The sequence below is a fragment of the Sinocyclocheilus rhinocerous genome, unplaced genomic scaffold, assembly GCF_001515625.1.
Source record: "Sinocyclocheilus rhinocerous isolate Xijiao unplaced genomic scaffold, SAMN03320098_v1.1 scaffold167, whole genome shotgun sequence".
Lineage (NCBI taxonomy): Eukaryota > Metazoa > Chordata > Actinopteri > Cypriniformes > Cyprinidae > Sinocyclocheilus > Sinocyclocheilus rhinocerous.
The window spans coordinates 103351-117223 of NW_015634008.1; the positions used below are offsets into that span (position 1 = coordinate 103351).

Genomic DNA, 13873 nt, shown 5'->3' on the forward strand with positions numbered 1-13873 from the left:
ATTTTGGTGCAGTAGCACGAGATAGCTTGATTTCAAACTTTGAATTGAATAAAAAATGACAAGTAAGCAGTCAGTTATAAAATAAGAACAAATAAAGAAATTACTAATGATGGCACAAATAAAAAATAACGATAGGCCTAAAAATGAAATAAATAGCTTTTTAGTTTTTCAGGTAGGTCTATAACAGTAGGGCTATTAAGAGATTTTTTTTTTTTTTACCAATTATCCAAATAATGTTTAGTCCTAGAAAGCTATTATTATCAGAACACGTGAGCATAACATAGCGGTTAGAAGATCACTGAATGAGAAGGCAGCTTTATGAGTTGCCCATATACCACACCATGTTACAGCACAGTAGGGCTATTGCAACAGAAACAATACTGTACTACATAGATGTTTCCTGTTGGCTCGATTTTTTGAGTGGACTTTGCTGTTTCGATGAGCATGAACGGTAGAGCCCTGCATCTTTAGCCCGGGCCCGATGTGCCCCGACTTTTTTACGCCCCTCGGGCCGGGATTCGGGCCAATTTTCACGTCAGTCGTCGTTATTTTAAAAAACAAAAACTTATATTTAACGAACAAAAAATTAACTTAAATTAACTTAATAAAAAAAGGAAACGAAATATAATAACTTTGCCATTACATACAAAACCGAACTATTTTAATAGCTGAAACAGTAGTATAAGCTGTTTTGGGAGAAGGGGAAAAAAAGACGGGCTCGGGCCGGTAATTCTTATAAGCTGTCAGACACGGGCCGGGCTAGGGCCTGAGCGTTTCGGGCCAGGGCCTAAATTTGAGGCCCGTGCAGGGCTTTGATGAACAGTAAATGAGTGGAGCGCTGAGCGGAGCGCACATGCATAGAGCGGGATAAAACGCAGAGCATCACACCACGTGAAAGTGAACTAATTTTCGGCAGCCGGAATTTCGGTGCATCTCTAATTATTGGAGACATCAGAAATGGATATTACATAATGGATGCTTTTTTGAACATTTTAGCAATTTAAAAAGATTTTAAAAAAAGATTTTTTTACACGGCACCCCGGTTGGGAAACACTGACCTAGAGGACCACGTACCATGGTATTTATTAAAATACCACTACCACATATCACCCACTGAAGCCTCGGAAAGGAGGGTTTTCCCCAGATATGGCAACCTCGACAGAAAGATATGCGATTTCACTGGATTTCCTGTTTCCGGAATTCCGCACTTGCTGACTGGCTGTCGGCGAATGAAATAAACAAAGACCTACAAATCAGACTCCAACACCTCCTCTCCTCACCTGCAAACATGGACACTGGTGCGTATGTGTAAATATTGTCTCTCGCAGCTCGTAGGTGCCGGCTTAGGGCTCAGAGCTTCACAAATGTTGATGTGAATGGAGTAGCATTGTGTGGCTAACTAGCCCGAGCTGTTTAACTACTACTACAGCTGAAAGTGACTAAGCAACGCTGTGAGGTCGACTTTTAACTCTTGAAAGCTTATGCTCGAGTTAAATGACTCGAGTGACGCTTTGAATGGGATAAAAGGAGTGCGTACGTGTAATTATTTGAAATGGAAAGGTATGTTGTGTGAAAGATAAGCCGAACTACAGAAACGATGAATAGAGTCCAAGTGAAGTCAGAGAGCTGGCTGTCAATCATTTCAGGCAGTATCTGACAATGGCATATCATTCTATCAAACTCTTGTGTGTCACATGAATAAAATAGAAAGTTATACTTGTCAGTATTTCTCAACATTCATGATTATGCAATACATCAGTAAAGGTTTAAAGGCACAGTGTCACACTCACTGTCCATCCTGGTTTGTAAATTGAGAGCTTTTGTTTTGTGTTTGTGCCCTTGTTTGTTGCCCAGGCCTGAGTCAGGAGAAAACATCAGCTTTTATCAAGCGCTTCCGCTCGGAGCCACGGTATCTGCTCGCCCAGAACGTCTCGACTTGCATTGATCCGTTAGAGGTGTGTCTGCACCGGCAGACGGTCCAAGATACAGTACACGTCTTCCAGCACAGCATTCCCACAGAGGGCAAACCAGTCACCAACCAGAAAAACTCAGGTACCTACACTGTGAGGAAAATTGAGAAGTAAAGTTTAGTAAGTGAATAGTGCATCTGACAGATATTCGGTAAAATAATCTAGGCCCACATAAGATGAAAGTGACAGTCATATTAATGGTCTAGAACAAGCTTACAGTTAAATAAAAGTAACTGAAACTTGTGTCTTTGCACAATGAAGTCCAAGACTACTGCTGAATGTTTTCTAAAAATCAGCAAAACATCAACGATTACATGGATGCTTTTTTGAACATTTTAGCAATTTAAAAAGATTTTAAAAAAAGATTTTTTTACACGGCACCCCGGTTGGGAAACACTGCATTTAGTCATATGAGATCAAACGACTACACGACAACAAAAATATTTGTCGACAATTTTTTATTGTCAACGTTGTTGATAATATCGACTGATCGTTTCAGCCCTAATTATATTACATAAAAAATTAACTAAAACTATAAATAAAAAGATATATAAAGACATAAAATAATATATAAATTCAAGCCTGTCCCTCATTGAAAAGCCTTAATTAAAACTGCACTCCTCAAGCTGTAGGTTAAAAAACACATCAATATAGAACAGCCTTTCTACTGCATCCCAGATCATCCCAAATCTGCAACAGCTCTCAATCATTAAAACATTCTTTGCATCCCATGTTTCCCTCTTTACATGTCAGGATGTGTTTTTTAATTAAAGAGGAAGTAGGCAGGTTGATCTTAGGTAAACCTTCTCCCCAGGTCCTGAGACAGCTTCAGAAATGGAGATAGGTTGTCTGGATGAATGAAAGCTTTCGAAACATTAAAGAAAGTTGTGCTTCGGTAAGCCCTGAGCTTTACACACTCATGGGAAAAGTTAGTGGAAATGGATTCCCAAAATTTCAGAAGGAACTTTAGTGATATCTCCTTTACTTGGGAGCTTGGAGGAGGGATGGTCGAGCGTGTAACAAATATCCCTTTTAAAACCAGCTTTGAGATGGATACAGTGCTATGTAGCACATTTCAGCTGAACAAAGTCGAATGACAGAATGGAAGTCAGCAAGATGAATTCGTCTCATCACAGCGGTTCTCAATCCTTCAGCGTCAACATGACCTAAGACAGCGGGACATCATGGAAGCTGAACTGGCAGGGCTCTGTCACGTCAAAACCATCAGTCAGGGGCTGTGCTACATTTAAGGGGATTTCTATCAGAAACTTTGAGGTGTGTTGAGCTTGACATCACAGACACAAAGGCTTTTAGATGGGCTAGAACAGCAAGTGCTCTTGTGTGGATCAAAAAAAGAACAATATGTTTTCTTTTCCAAGCTCAATTCATTAATTCTCCACCTGATTATTAAAGTCTGGACCAAAATGATCAAGAATATCTGACCCTGAAGTCTACTACTAACATTTACATGTCATCTAAAGCAACTTACAATAAGAGTAATAGCAGGAGAGATTAATCAAAAAGAGAAATCAACACAAGTAATACTAACATGAACAATATAACCTAAATGTATGCCAATGAGGCAATATCACGCAAGCTGGGTTGCTGTTGTACTGAATATAAGTTATTTTGCAGTTCTTTAAACATTCATATCAAGTAATTTGCATTTCAGACTAAATTTGACCTGCTAGGTTTTTTTTTTTTTTTTGGACATCAATGAAAATATTTCCAAATGAAGTCAAAGTTTTGCATGTTGCCAAGTAATGTACAGACTGAAGCAGAGCATGTAAATAGGGATGCACTGATATTTATATTTATGTTATATTCGATAACCTGTGAATGGCTTATAAAAATTCTACACTATTTTTTCAAAATAAATTAAAAATAAAAGCACTATAAACTGAAGTCAGTCATTTGAAATGCTACAAGTCAAGGCATCAAAACATTATAATGTACAGTATGAAAATCTGTTTATCTATTTAACTGTGTTATTCAATTATTATTATTATTATTATTAAAGAATAACCTTAGGTAAGGGTTAGATGAAGGCAAAAGTCAAATGTCAGCCGATAACCGATAGGGTATCAGTATATTGCACATCCTGATATGTGACCCCAATTAAAGCACTCCGCTCCATGTCCACTCCAGATTTTCCATTTTCTGCTAAACTCTCACTCCATTGTCACTGGTGAGCGTAAGCCAAAGAAAACAAGGATAGTCCAACTTTCCGAAAACATACTTACTCCAGCCTCCAGGCAAAATTACACAACCCCACTTGAACTCCACACTGCTCATTAACCATTCAAAACTAACTGTTGTATAAAAAATAAAATTTTATAATGTTAGTCCTAAAATTATGAAACTGTCAGAAAAAGAAACATGTTGATATATCAATATGTGACTTAATAAACATACAAAGCATTAATAATGTCAGGCAGGTCATCAACACTCCTGAGAGAAAGTGTGGAGGTGGCAGACAACTGCAAAATGCTCAAAAACAGCTGTGATGACATCAAAACCTTTCCTGTCATCAGGGGGCTGCAAATCATTATAAGCATCATTAAAGTGTAATGTCTGCATGATCACCTCCACAATTTCTTTTAAAAAATAAATCTTACCCCAAACTTTTGAACTTTTGAGGGGCTTAACAAAAATAGAACCTTCAAATGAACCGTAAATAAACCTTGTGTATGTTATACAAAAAATTATATGTATTTTTTTAATAAAAAGATATATTCATAAACATTAATTATATTTATATTTTATACAAAAAAAATCTTACAGGTGGAGGTGGAGGAGGTCTTTGAGGGGGTGGGTCTTTAATAACCTGAGAAGAGAGAAAGAATAATTCTAAATGAAATGAATCAAAGTTAGTTATTGCTGTCTAAGGACCTGATTCACAGTTGAACAACTGGAGCCTGGCACCACCACAATTGATTACAGGGATCTGCTTGTAAACTAACACTGTAGGGTCCTGGTGCAAAATAAAGAAAGCCCAAAAATCAACTTGTTGACAGGGGAGTCTTTGGGGTGAGCACAGTGGTCTGTTTATCTCTTAATTAATTGGACGATGTTCAACGCTCCCCTGCAATCCCCCAATCATAAAGTCCTGAGGAATTAATTAGCTGCAATGAAATGCAGAAGGGAAACTTGGGCTTCACTCCAGGCCGATCCCCAGCGCAAAGGAGAGGAGAGTTAACAGGATGAGATGACTTCCTGTAGCACTTTCACATTTTCACAACGGGGAAGTTGTGGCCTAATGGTTAGAGAGTCGGACTCGTAACCCAAAGGTTGTTGGTTCGAGTCTCGTACCGACAGGGATTGTAGGTGGGGTGAGTGAATGTACAGCGCTCTCCCCCACCTTAAATACCACGACTGCGCTCTCCCCCACCTTCAATACCACGACTGAGGTGCCCTTGAGCAAGGCACTGAACCCCTAACTGCTCCCCGGGCGCCGCAGCATAAATGGCTGCCCACTGCTCTGGGTGTGTGTTCACGGTGTCCACTTTGGATGGGTTAAATGCAGAGCACTAATTCCAAGTATGGGTCACCATACTTGGCCACATGTCACGTCACTTTCTTTCTGTGACTGCTTATCTGTCACGAGAAACACTACACTGGATTCAGCAGGTGACTTTTCTCACAGACAAGATGTCTTCCTCACTGGAAATGTCTTTGGCATCCCTTGATTCTAGTGTCGTCAGATTAGTGATCGCTCAGCAAACTGCATATCAACTGACCTGACACATCTAACCACTCTTCAACATGATGGATAAATGTGTTACTAGACAAAAGTGAGTTTGCGTCAGAGCAGCGGCCCAGCAGTTGAGCTTACGTGGGCGACACAAGTTTGACTCCAATGTCATTTCCCAGTCCCATTCACTTCTCCTCTCATGAGGTTAAAGGGCAAACTACTGCAATATAATGGCTACATATGTCATTTGTAAAGCTCGGCATACTTGAGCCTTTGTAACTCACAGAATAGACTCCAACAATCTAGATAAAACGACTCGGAAGTGACCATGTTTCACCTGTCAACCATGTAACCCCTTCCATTGCAGATGCTTTCCAAAATGGAAGCCTTGTCTCATTAAACATGAAAGATGGATACACTGCCATTGCAGGTTAAGCATTTACTAAATTAGTTTTCAGGGAAAAACTGCCTTTTAATCATCACATATCATGGGTAGAACAGCTGTTTCATTCACATTAAAGTGCACTGATACCATTTCGCCATTGTTACCATTATAATGATGGAAAATTATCAGTTAGAGTTAATTAATTGCTCTTTGACTGACTGTTGGAAAATCCAATCCTATCCATCCGTGGGGCCCCAGCGTGTGATGATTAACATAACTTTGGACAGAACCTTGTGCTAAAGGATTAGCTTTTTTATTGAGTAATTAAAGAGCAGATTTATATTTGCCAGACATATTGTGGGATAAATAAGGCATTACACAAATGACATGCTGGGCTGTTAGGTTCTCAAACTACCTGACGGACAGATGTGAAGCCGGGACAACCCTTTAAATGTGGTTCGGACGATGAAGAGCTGATAATTAAATCCAAAATGTCAGTGTATTTAGCCATCTGACACTCATACGAGGGACTAAAAACTAGTGGCACAGCTGTGGAATCAACCAATCACAGTCCAGCAGTGCAACGTCCCCATATGGCTTTCGGGATAATTGTCCAATTGGAGTTTATAATCTGTCCATTTCACCCCTCTGAACACACTGTTGTTTCAAGCTGTTTCCCAGGCTTAACATGATCATGGACAAGTAGCAGGTAGCATATTTGCAAATTAAAATGGTGCATTACCATTAACATAAAATTAACCTGTTTGCAGTAAAACAACAAATTAATGACCTATGAGTGTGGTATCAGACCATAAATAAACAGATGCCTTTACCCAAATACAATGACATGTTTTATATTTAATAAAAAAAATAATAATTTAGAAATAAAATTATATTTATTTATTTACATTCCAACATTTATATGTTTAGATTGTCCACTGTAGTCAATTTAGTCTTTGGACGACCTGTTTGATGGCGCAAAAACACATACTTACATACTTGACCTTCCAATTTCTTATGACCTTTCTTACTATTTGGTAAAATTTTGGCATTTCTGCAAAAACTGTGTTGCTGTGGCTGTGGATACTAATTTGTGTGTTTCGGGGGATGAGGTGCTTCTGTATTGCTCTGATTGCTGAAAACTGGCATGGCTGAGTTTAAATATTAACAAAGCACACATGGCCCTTCTCTTGTGCCGGGGTCCCTGATGGAGAGGAACAGCAGCTCTTCCACCAAGACAAACAGGGCCGAGTCCAGACATGCTGCGGGGGGTTTACATTTTAATGCCTTTGTTGGTTTTCCAAAATATGCTTCCATATCATCCTGGAATGGCTCCCGCCAGGTTTTCAAAGAGAGGTGGTGCATATCATTTGGTGTTGCATTGACGCTGATTGCCAAAGCGATACTCACCAGCTTCGAATTCTATATATTTTGTAAGTGCACCATCTGTATACAGTATACAAGCAAATCAGAGCCGAGCAGTGGCGGCTCGTAGGGGGAGGCAGGGAAGGCACAGCTTCCCCATAATTTTGAGGTGAAAATGGGAGGAGGACGATTTAATGTTAATAAAATTCACAATTCATTTCAGTTCATGTCTCAGAATGTGTATTTTTTGTTTGTAATTTCACAGTTGTCATAAATAAACGTGAAAGCGCCGCTTTTCTATCGCAAATGTGTGATAGGTCAGGTTAGTGAAATTATATTATCTTGCTGTATGTATGTCGTTTTCTTTACGTTTTCTGACTAAAAGCAACCAAAAAGCCATTTTAAAGTGGTTAAGCAAATAATAATAATAATAATAATAATCGGCAGGGATCCCAGACCAATACAATTAGTGTGCCTCCTCTATTTTAAAACCCACGAGCTGCCACTGGAGCCGAGAAGCATAGCTGCTTTTTTATTTAAATTGTTATTTTAAAGGGGTCATATGATGCTGCTAAAAAGAACATTATTTTGTGTATTTGGTGTAATGAAATGTGTTTATGTGGTTTAAGGTTTAAAAAAAAACATTATTTTCCACATACTGTACATTATTGTTTCTCCTGTATGCCCCGCCTTTCTGAAACGCGTCGACTCCAAAGAGAAAGGAAAAATTGAAATCGCATCATATGATACCTTTAAATATAGGAGAGTGTACTTTGTTTGGTTTTACTTTACAGCCAAACATTTGAATCACAAAAAAAATCACAAAGCACCAACAGGAAAAGAGCTTCTTCTTTTTTTTGTCACATATGAAATACTTATGTATTTTTAGCAGCTGTTCTGGTTGCACACATCAGATGAACAGTCAGGATGTGGTCAGGTCTATTGCTGTGCATTGTGCTTCCCTTGAAATGTACAAATTTGACGTTCAGCCACAACAACTAATAAAAAAAAACCTTTATAAGCTAAATGAACACCATAAGAAAAGTAAACCACTACTGATTTCTTATCTTACTATAAACGAATGATGTAAACCTCATGAGAATTTACAGTTAAAGTACCAAACAGGAAAGTATAAATAATGAGAAAAAAAACATGTTAATGTTAATCTCAATACCAGTTCAATCTCAATTCAGATTCTGTAGGTGAAAAGGGACAAAATTCACATTGGGATGCTGGAAGACATGTGACACTTACAATAGTGCAGCAGAGAGGCCAGAACCACCACATCAGAGCCAAAGCCAACAGGGCAAAGAGCACCAAGAACACAATGGCCACCACTGTGCCGTCCGACTAATGAGAGAGGGAACATTTACAGTTGGCTTAAAAACAGGATAACAGCAAGATGTTATGAAAACAGAACGAAAACAAAGGAAATACTGCATGCAATATAAATCCAATTTTTACAGTTATAAATTCTGTTATAAGTATATAAACTGAAGAGACATTTTTCCTTCTGATCTCATGTTTGACTTACACATGTGGAGGCAGTGATGGTGAAAGTACTGGAGATATACGATGTGCCACTGTTCAAACTGATCAGAACCTCCATTTGTCTATAGGAAGAGAACACATAAGCACATTGGAATGGTACTTTTTATTTTATGCTAATAATTACACACTGCCTTGAATAAACTTTGAAAATATAGTTACTCTTCAAACACAACTGTATATTCTGCTTTATTTTTCAGAGATTTTTCTGTGAGATTTTTCACGGCAGAGTGACGACAGTTACAGCAGAAACGGAGAAGCAAATATAAGGAAGGAGTCCGATTGGGAGTTATTTAGAATGTGATGTAATTTCTGATAAATATAAGTGTGTCATAATAGGCAGTGTTTTACAGATAAAAGTAAAGAAAAAGGGAATGACTTTAAAGGGGAAGAAAACTAAAAACTCAATAAAAAAGTAAACAAAAATAGACAAAAACTGAAATGAAATTAAAAATTAAAACTAACAGAAGCTAAACTGAATTGAAAATAAACCAAATATACACATATACATATATATATATATATATAGAGAGAGAGAGAGAGAGAGAGAGAGAGTTCAAAAATGATACTAGTGATGCTCAATGGTGTCATGAAAATTATTTGCAGTTTAATTCCTACAGAATTTGAGTTGAAATTCTCTCTTATTTACTGAGGAGGGAGTTGAAGGTGGCTCGCAATTAAGGCACTAATGATGAACGGCATTGTAATTTCCATATGTCTATTATGCAGGAGACAATTACCATGGGGCTAATGAGAATCCTCAAGCAGGAAATCGACTGACTGAATGCCTGAGATCCTTCCCAAAATAAGAGAATATGTAAAAAAGACAGGCCACTGTCTGCAGAGCCAATGATGACGCAGTCGAGACATAGCAGAATAAGAGTTATCTACAGCAACCAATGAAGATTTCACTAATGTTTGGGTCTTGCGCAAAGTATTACATATGAGACCGGCAAGGCTCCATCACATACAACACCAACTGAAGAATGAACTTTTCCCATAACAGCCTAACCCACACTTTAAAATCTTTCACAGTGCTGCACTGTAATGCATTTTTTTGGTCTCTTGAGGGTTTTTACATGATACTAGCTTGAATTGTCATAGCCTTTTTTAAATCTATTCCAGAGGCTGCAGGAAGCTTGTAAAGGAATTTTTGCATGTTAACTAGGTCCATGTGCTGAATGGATGAGAGGAGAGGCTAATTCAGCTGACATACTCAATACATGCAAATGAGAGGCAGACTGCTAATCAAGCTGGATATGTATGTTTGGTGAAGAGAAGAGAAGCGATCCAACAAATGATTTTATTTCCTTGCACTTGACACTCTAAAACTCCTCAGATTACCTTTTTTCGATCTTTGTTGGACACAAAGTAGTTCTGGAGAAACATTTATGTGATGCTTTGTGAGAACTGATTACATTGAATCAGTATTCTTGGACACTGCAATTGGCAACAAACACCACAATCAATGAAGGCTGATTTATCTTCAGAGGTACTCTGAAACCACAATATGTGCCAGAATGTTCCATATCAAAGGAGGAAACTTTGTGCTAAACTCTAAAAGGCATTCCCAAAAGGTTCCCAATTACATTTATATTGAAATCAGGTGAATCCCATGCTAAACATACAAAGCTGTTCCTGAAACTGACTGCCTCATCTAATGGTTTTCTTTTGTCAAGAAAAGCAGAGTAGAATAAAATGTGACAGAAGTTCAGCAGAATGAGTCAAGCACATGGACACAAAAGTGCTCTTGCCGTCACAGAAGGCCCCTCATAGCACAACAGGAGACTGAGAGTGGTGTGTTAGTTTGATTTCTTGTCACAAAGCACATGGTGACAGAAACTGAAAGTGACGTAGCTGAATCGGACGAAACGGGTGTAACTAACGGTATTATTGCATTATTGAAGGCCTTAACATATGCATCAGCCCTCACAGACTGCAACACAATGCAAAGTTTCAGCAAAGTTGCTGCCAAGTAATGACATCACATTGTTTTGAGAAAACAAGGCTGTATGAAATGCTACTGTACTACTATTTTTCATTTCATTTTTTAACTGTTTTTGTGCCAAGTTAAAACTGTTCTGATTACAATATATAAATTATACCATCTTACCATTATACCATCAGTTAGAATAATTAAAAAAATATTGGCACCTTAAATAACTTCAATTTGGTTAGCTACTTCTTGTTAGTAGCATGTAGCATACACTACCAATTGGGGATGTATAAGGATGTATAAGGACGGTTTTCACAAAAAAAATATTGACATTTGATAATAATAAGAAATGTTTCTTGATTTCTGAAGGATCATGTGACACATTTAGCTTACAATATATCAAATATTATAATAGAAAACAGTTATTTTAAATTGTAATAATATTTAACATTTTACTGTATTTTTGATCAAATAAACGCAGCCTCAGTGAGAATAAGAGGCTTCTTTCAAAAACATTTATAAAATCTTACTAAACACAACAGTTTGAATAGTAGTATAACTAACTACTTTTCCACAAGAATACACTGTTTGTATATCCAAGTTCAAATTATGATTAGCTGGTAGCTTGGCAAGTAGCTTTCCAAAATTGGCGAAAACATCCAATATGACATAAGATATGAAAAGCATCAAATTTAATTGAAAAATGAATAAACCATTCAGCATGTCATCCGCCTTCCATTTTAGAAAGACTGACCATCTTTTTATCATCTAGCAGAGTGAGAGGAGGAGCTCTGGTGGAGGCAGCGCTGCCATGTTATCTGGGCGCATCTCCCACCCCATGTGTAGATAGAACTTAAATGGTGGCCTGACAGATCAGATTGATTATTGATGAGGCACGTTCCACCACTCGTGCTGCAGGCAGGTGTCAGGTCTGTCCCTCAGTTATTTTCCTCACTCCGCTGTTGTTGTGAAAACGCAGGTGAGGACATGCATAGCTGCTGCCAGACAAAAGTTCCTCACCCCCTCCAGCCAAAGACTCTAAGGGACGGGGCCGGCCAGTGCTAATGGGCAGGCTGACAGATGCCCTAGATCCTGGTCTGACGAACCAACAGCTGTCGTTGCAGATGAGACCTGATATCTGGCGCTACGTCATTGAACCACAAAGACCATTTAAATCCCCAAAAGACACTATTTTATATTACCTAGTGGACTGTTCAGCAAGGATTGTTCAGGACAACTCATATACAGTATGTTTGCATATATGCTATAAATGACATGACTTGTTTTCTGGGTGGCATATCCTGGATATGCTTCCAATCAAAAATATGCAGTTTTCTGAATGCAAACTGGCCAGATGCATAGACACATTCAGAGAGTGGTAGGAAAAAGACACCGAGAGAAATTTCTAGCAAAGATGTTGCAGGTGTTATGTGGTAGCCTATTGTCAATATGCGGTGAATTATTCAAATGGGAGTGTGGAAAAGGGAATCGGTGCATCTGTCGCACATCCTTTTAAAGCCCTCCACCAGATGTGTTTACTAGCCGTTCATAGCAGCAAACTACTTAATGGGTCACAGTTGCCAGCCAAGAGTTAATTAAGCAAGCCTTCTGAATGGCGACCACGTATAGGGGATCAAACGTCCCGGTTAAGTCAGATCATAATTTCACACAAGCTGCTCACAGCTAATCCCAGATCTACACAGGGTGCTGCGTCTCACAGTTATTTCAATAACATAATGCTGTACCTTGACATTTTAGGCCGGTGTATCACACAATAATTTAATTGGGTCACAATGTTGTAACTTAAAATTTGCGCAATAGGCTGTAACTCTCGGTTCAAGTGGGGTTGAAATGACACAAGATACTTTAAAGTACATCTGCCTTCTGTACATCTGGAGATCTCAGTGACACTTGCTGCTTTATGAAACATGAATACTCACTGTCCCACTGAATACAGCACTGGAGCAGGACACAGGACATAGTCATTCTTCACCTTGCTTGGCTTCACCTCTGCAAAATGAATAGAAAGTTGACCGTGTTATGATTCGCTGCCAAACTAGCTAGAGAACAAACTCCCCCCAAGATGAGTACCGCCAGGCCATTTGTTATGATGTAGAGGCTCACTAGAACTGCTGACGTGTGCAGTCGAGTTTAGGGAAGAGTGCCATTTTTTTCATCTCACTCAAAAATGATTTCTTTGTCGCATCACTGCTGAAGGCAACCAGAATTCAACGTTTATGTATTTCCTGTCTGGTTACAAAAGCATTGAGCAAGCATGTGGATGCCATATGTAGATCTGTCATCTAACGATACTGCACTCATGAAGGAAAAGCCATTCAGAGTCTGGTAGGGACAGAACTAAAGAGCTAACTGCAGTGGCTATATAGCATGTGGCTGCTTATGGAAAACCATACATATATGATTTTTATACACAGTTAAATAAATAGTTCACACAATTTACAATAACATACTTAGCTACATATGATACCAAACCTTTATGACTTCATTTATTCAGTAAAACACAAATGAAGATGTACTGAAAAATGTCCATATAATAAAGTGTCCGTACGATGAAAGTAAGTGGTATGTAACTCTGTATGAACCACAGAGGCATTTTTCAAAATATCTTTATTTGTGTTCCACATAATACACATTATATCCACATAATAAAGTCATACAGGTTTGGAACAACATGAGAAAATAAAAGTAAATTTTCATTCTGGGTGAAATTTCCCTTAAAAAAACTGAGCACAAAAATACTGTTGCTTTAGATCAGTGGTTCTCAATCTTTTTGATATGTGATCCTGGACCACAAAATCAGTCTTAAGTCGCTGGGGTATATTTGTAGCAATAGCCAAAAATACATTGTATGGTTCAAAATTATAGATTTTTCTTTTATGCCAAAAATCATTAGGACATTAAGAAAAGATCATGTTCCATGAAGATATTTTGTAAATTTCCTACTGTAAATATAT

The 13873-nt window shown here is 38.2% G+C and overlaps 1 protein-coding gene and 1 long non-coding RNA gene across 2 annotated transcripts in view; one reads left to right on the forward strand and one right to left on the reverse strand.

The window, feature by feature from the left end:
• The first annotated feature begins 1133 nt into the window (after positions 1-1133).
• Positions 1134-1920, forward strand: LOC107744858 (uncharacterized). Its single transcript, XR_001640532.1, has 2 exons — positions 1134-1298; positions 1855-1920. It is a non-coding gene; the product is annotated as an uncharacterized LOC107744858 (long non-coding RNA).
• A 2492-nt stretch (positions 1921-4412) lies between these two features.
• The window catches only part of LOC107744869 (anthrax toxin receptor 2-like), a 21221-nt gene continuing 11760 nt past the window's right edge, over positions 4413-13873 (reverse strand). Inside the window, exons 10-14 of the mRNA XM_016558686.1 lie at positions 12839-12908; positions 8949-9027; positions 8669-8764; positions 4753-4797; positions 4413-4508 (exon numbers count right to left, since the gene is read on the reverse strand). Coding sequence (XP_016414172.1) covers positions 4413-4508; positions 4753-4797; positions 8669-8764; positions 8949-9027; positions 12839-12908 — 386 coding nt within the window. The remainder of the gene's footprint in view (positions 4509-4752; positions 4798-8668; positions 8765-8948; positions 9028-12838; positions 12909-13873) is intronic.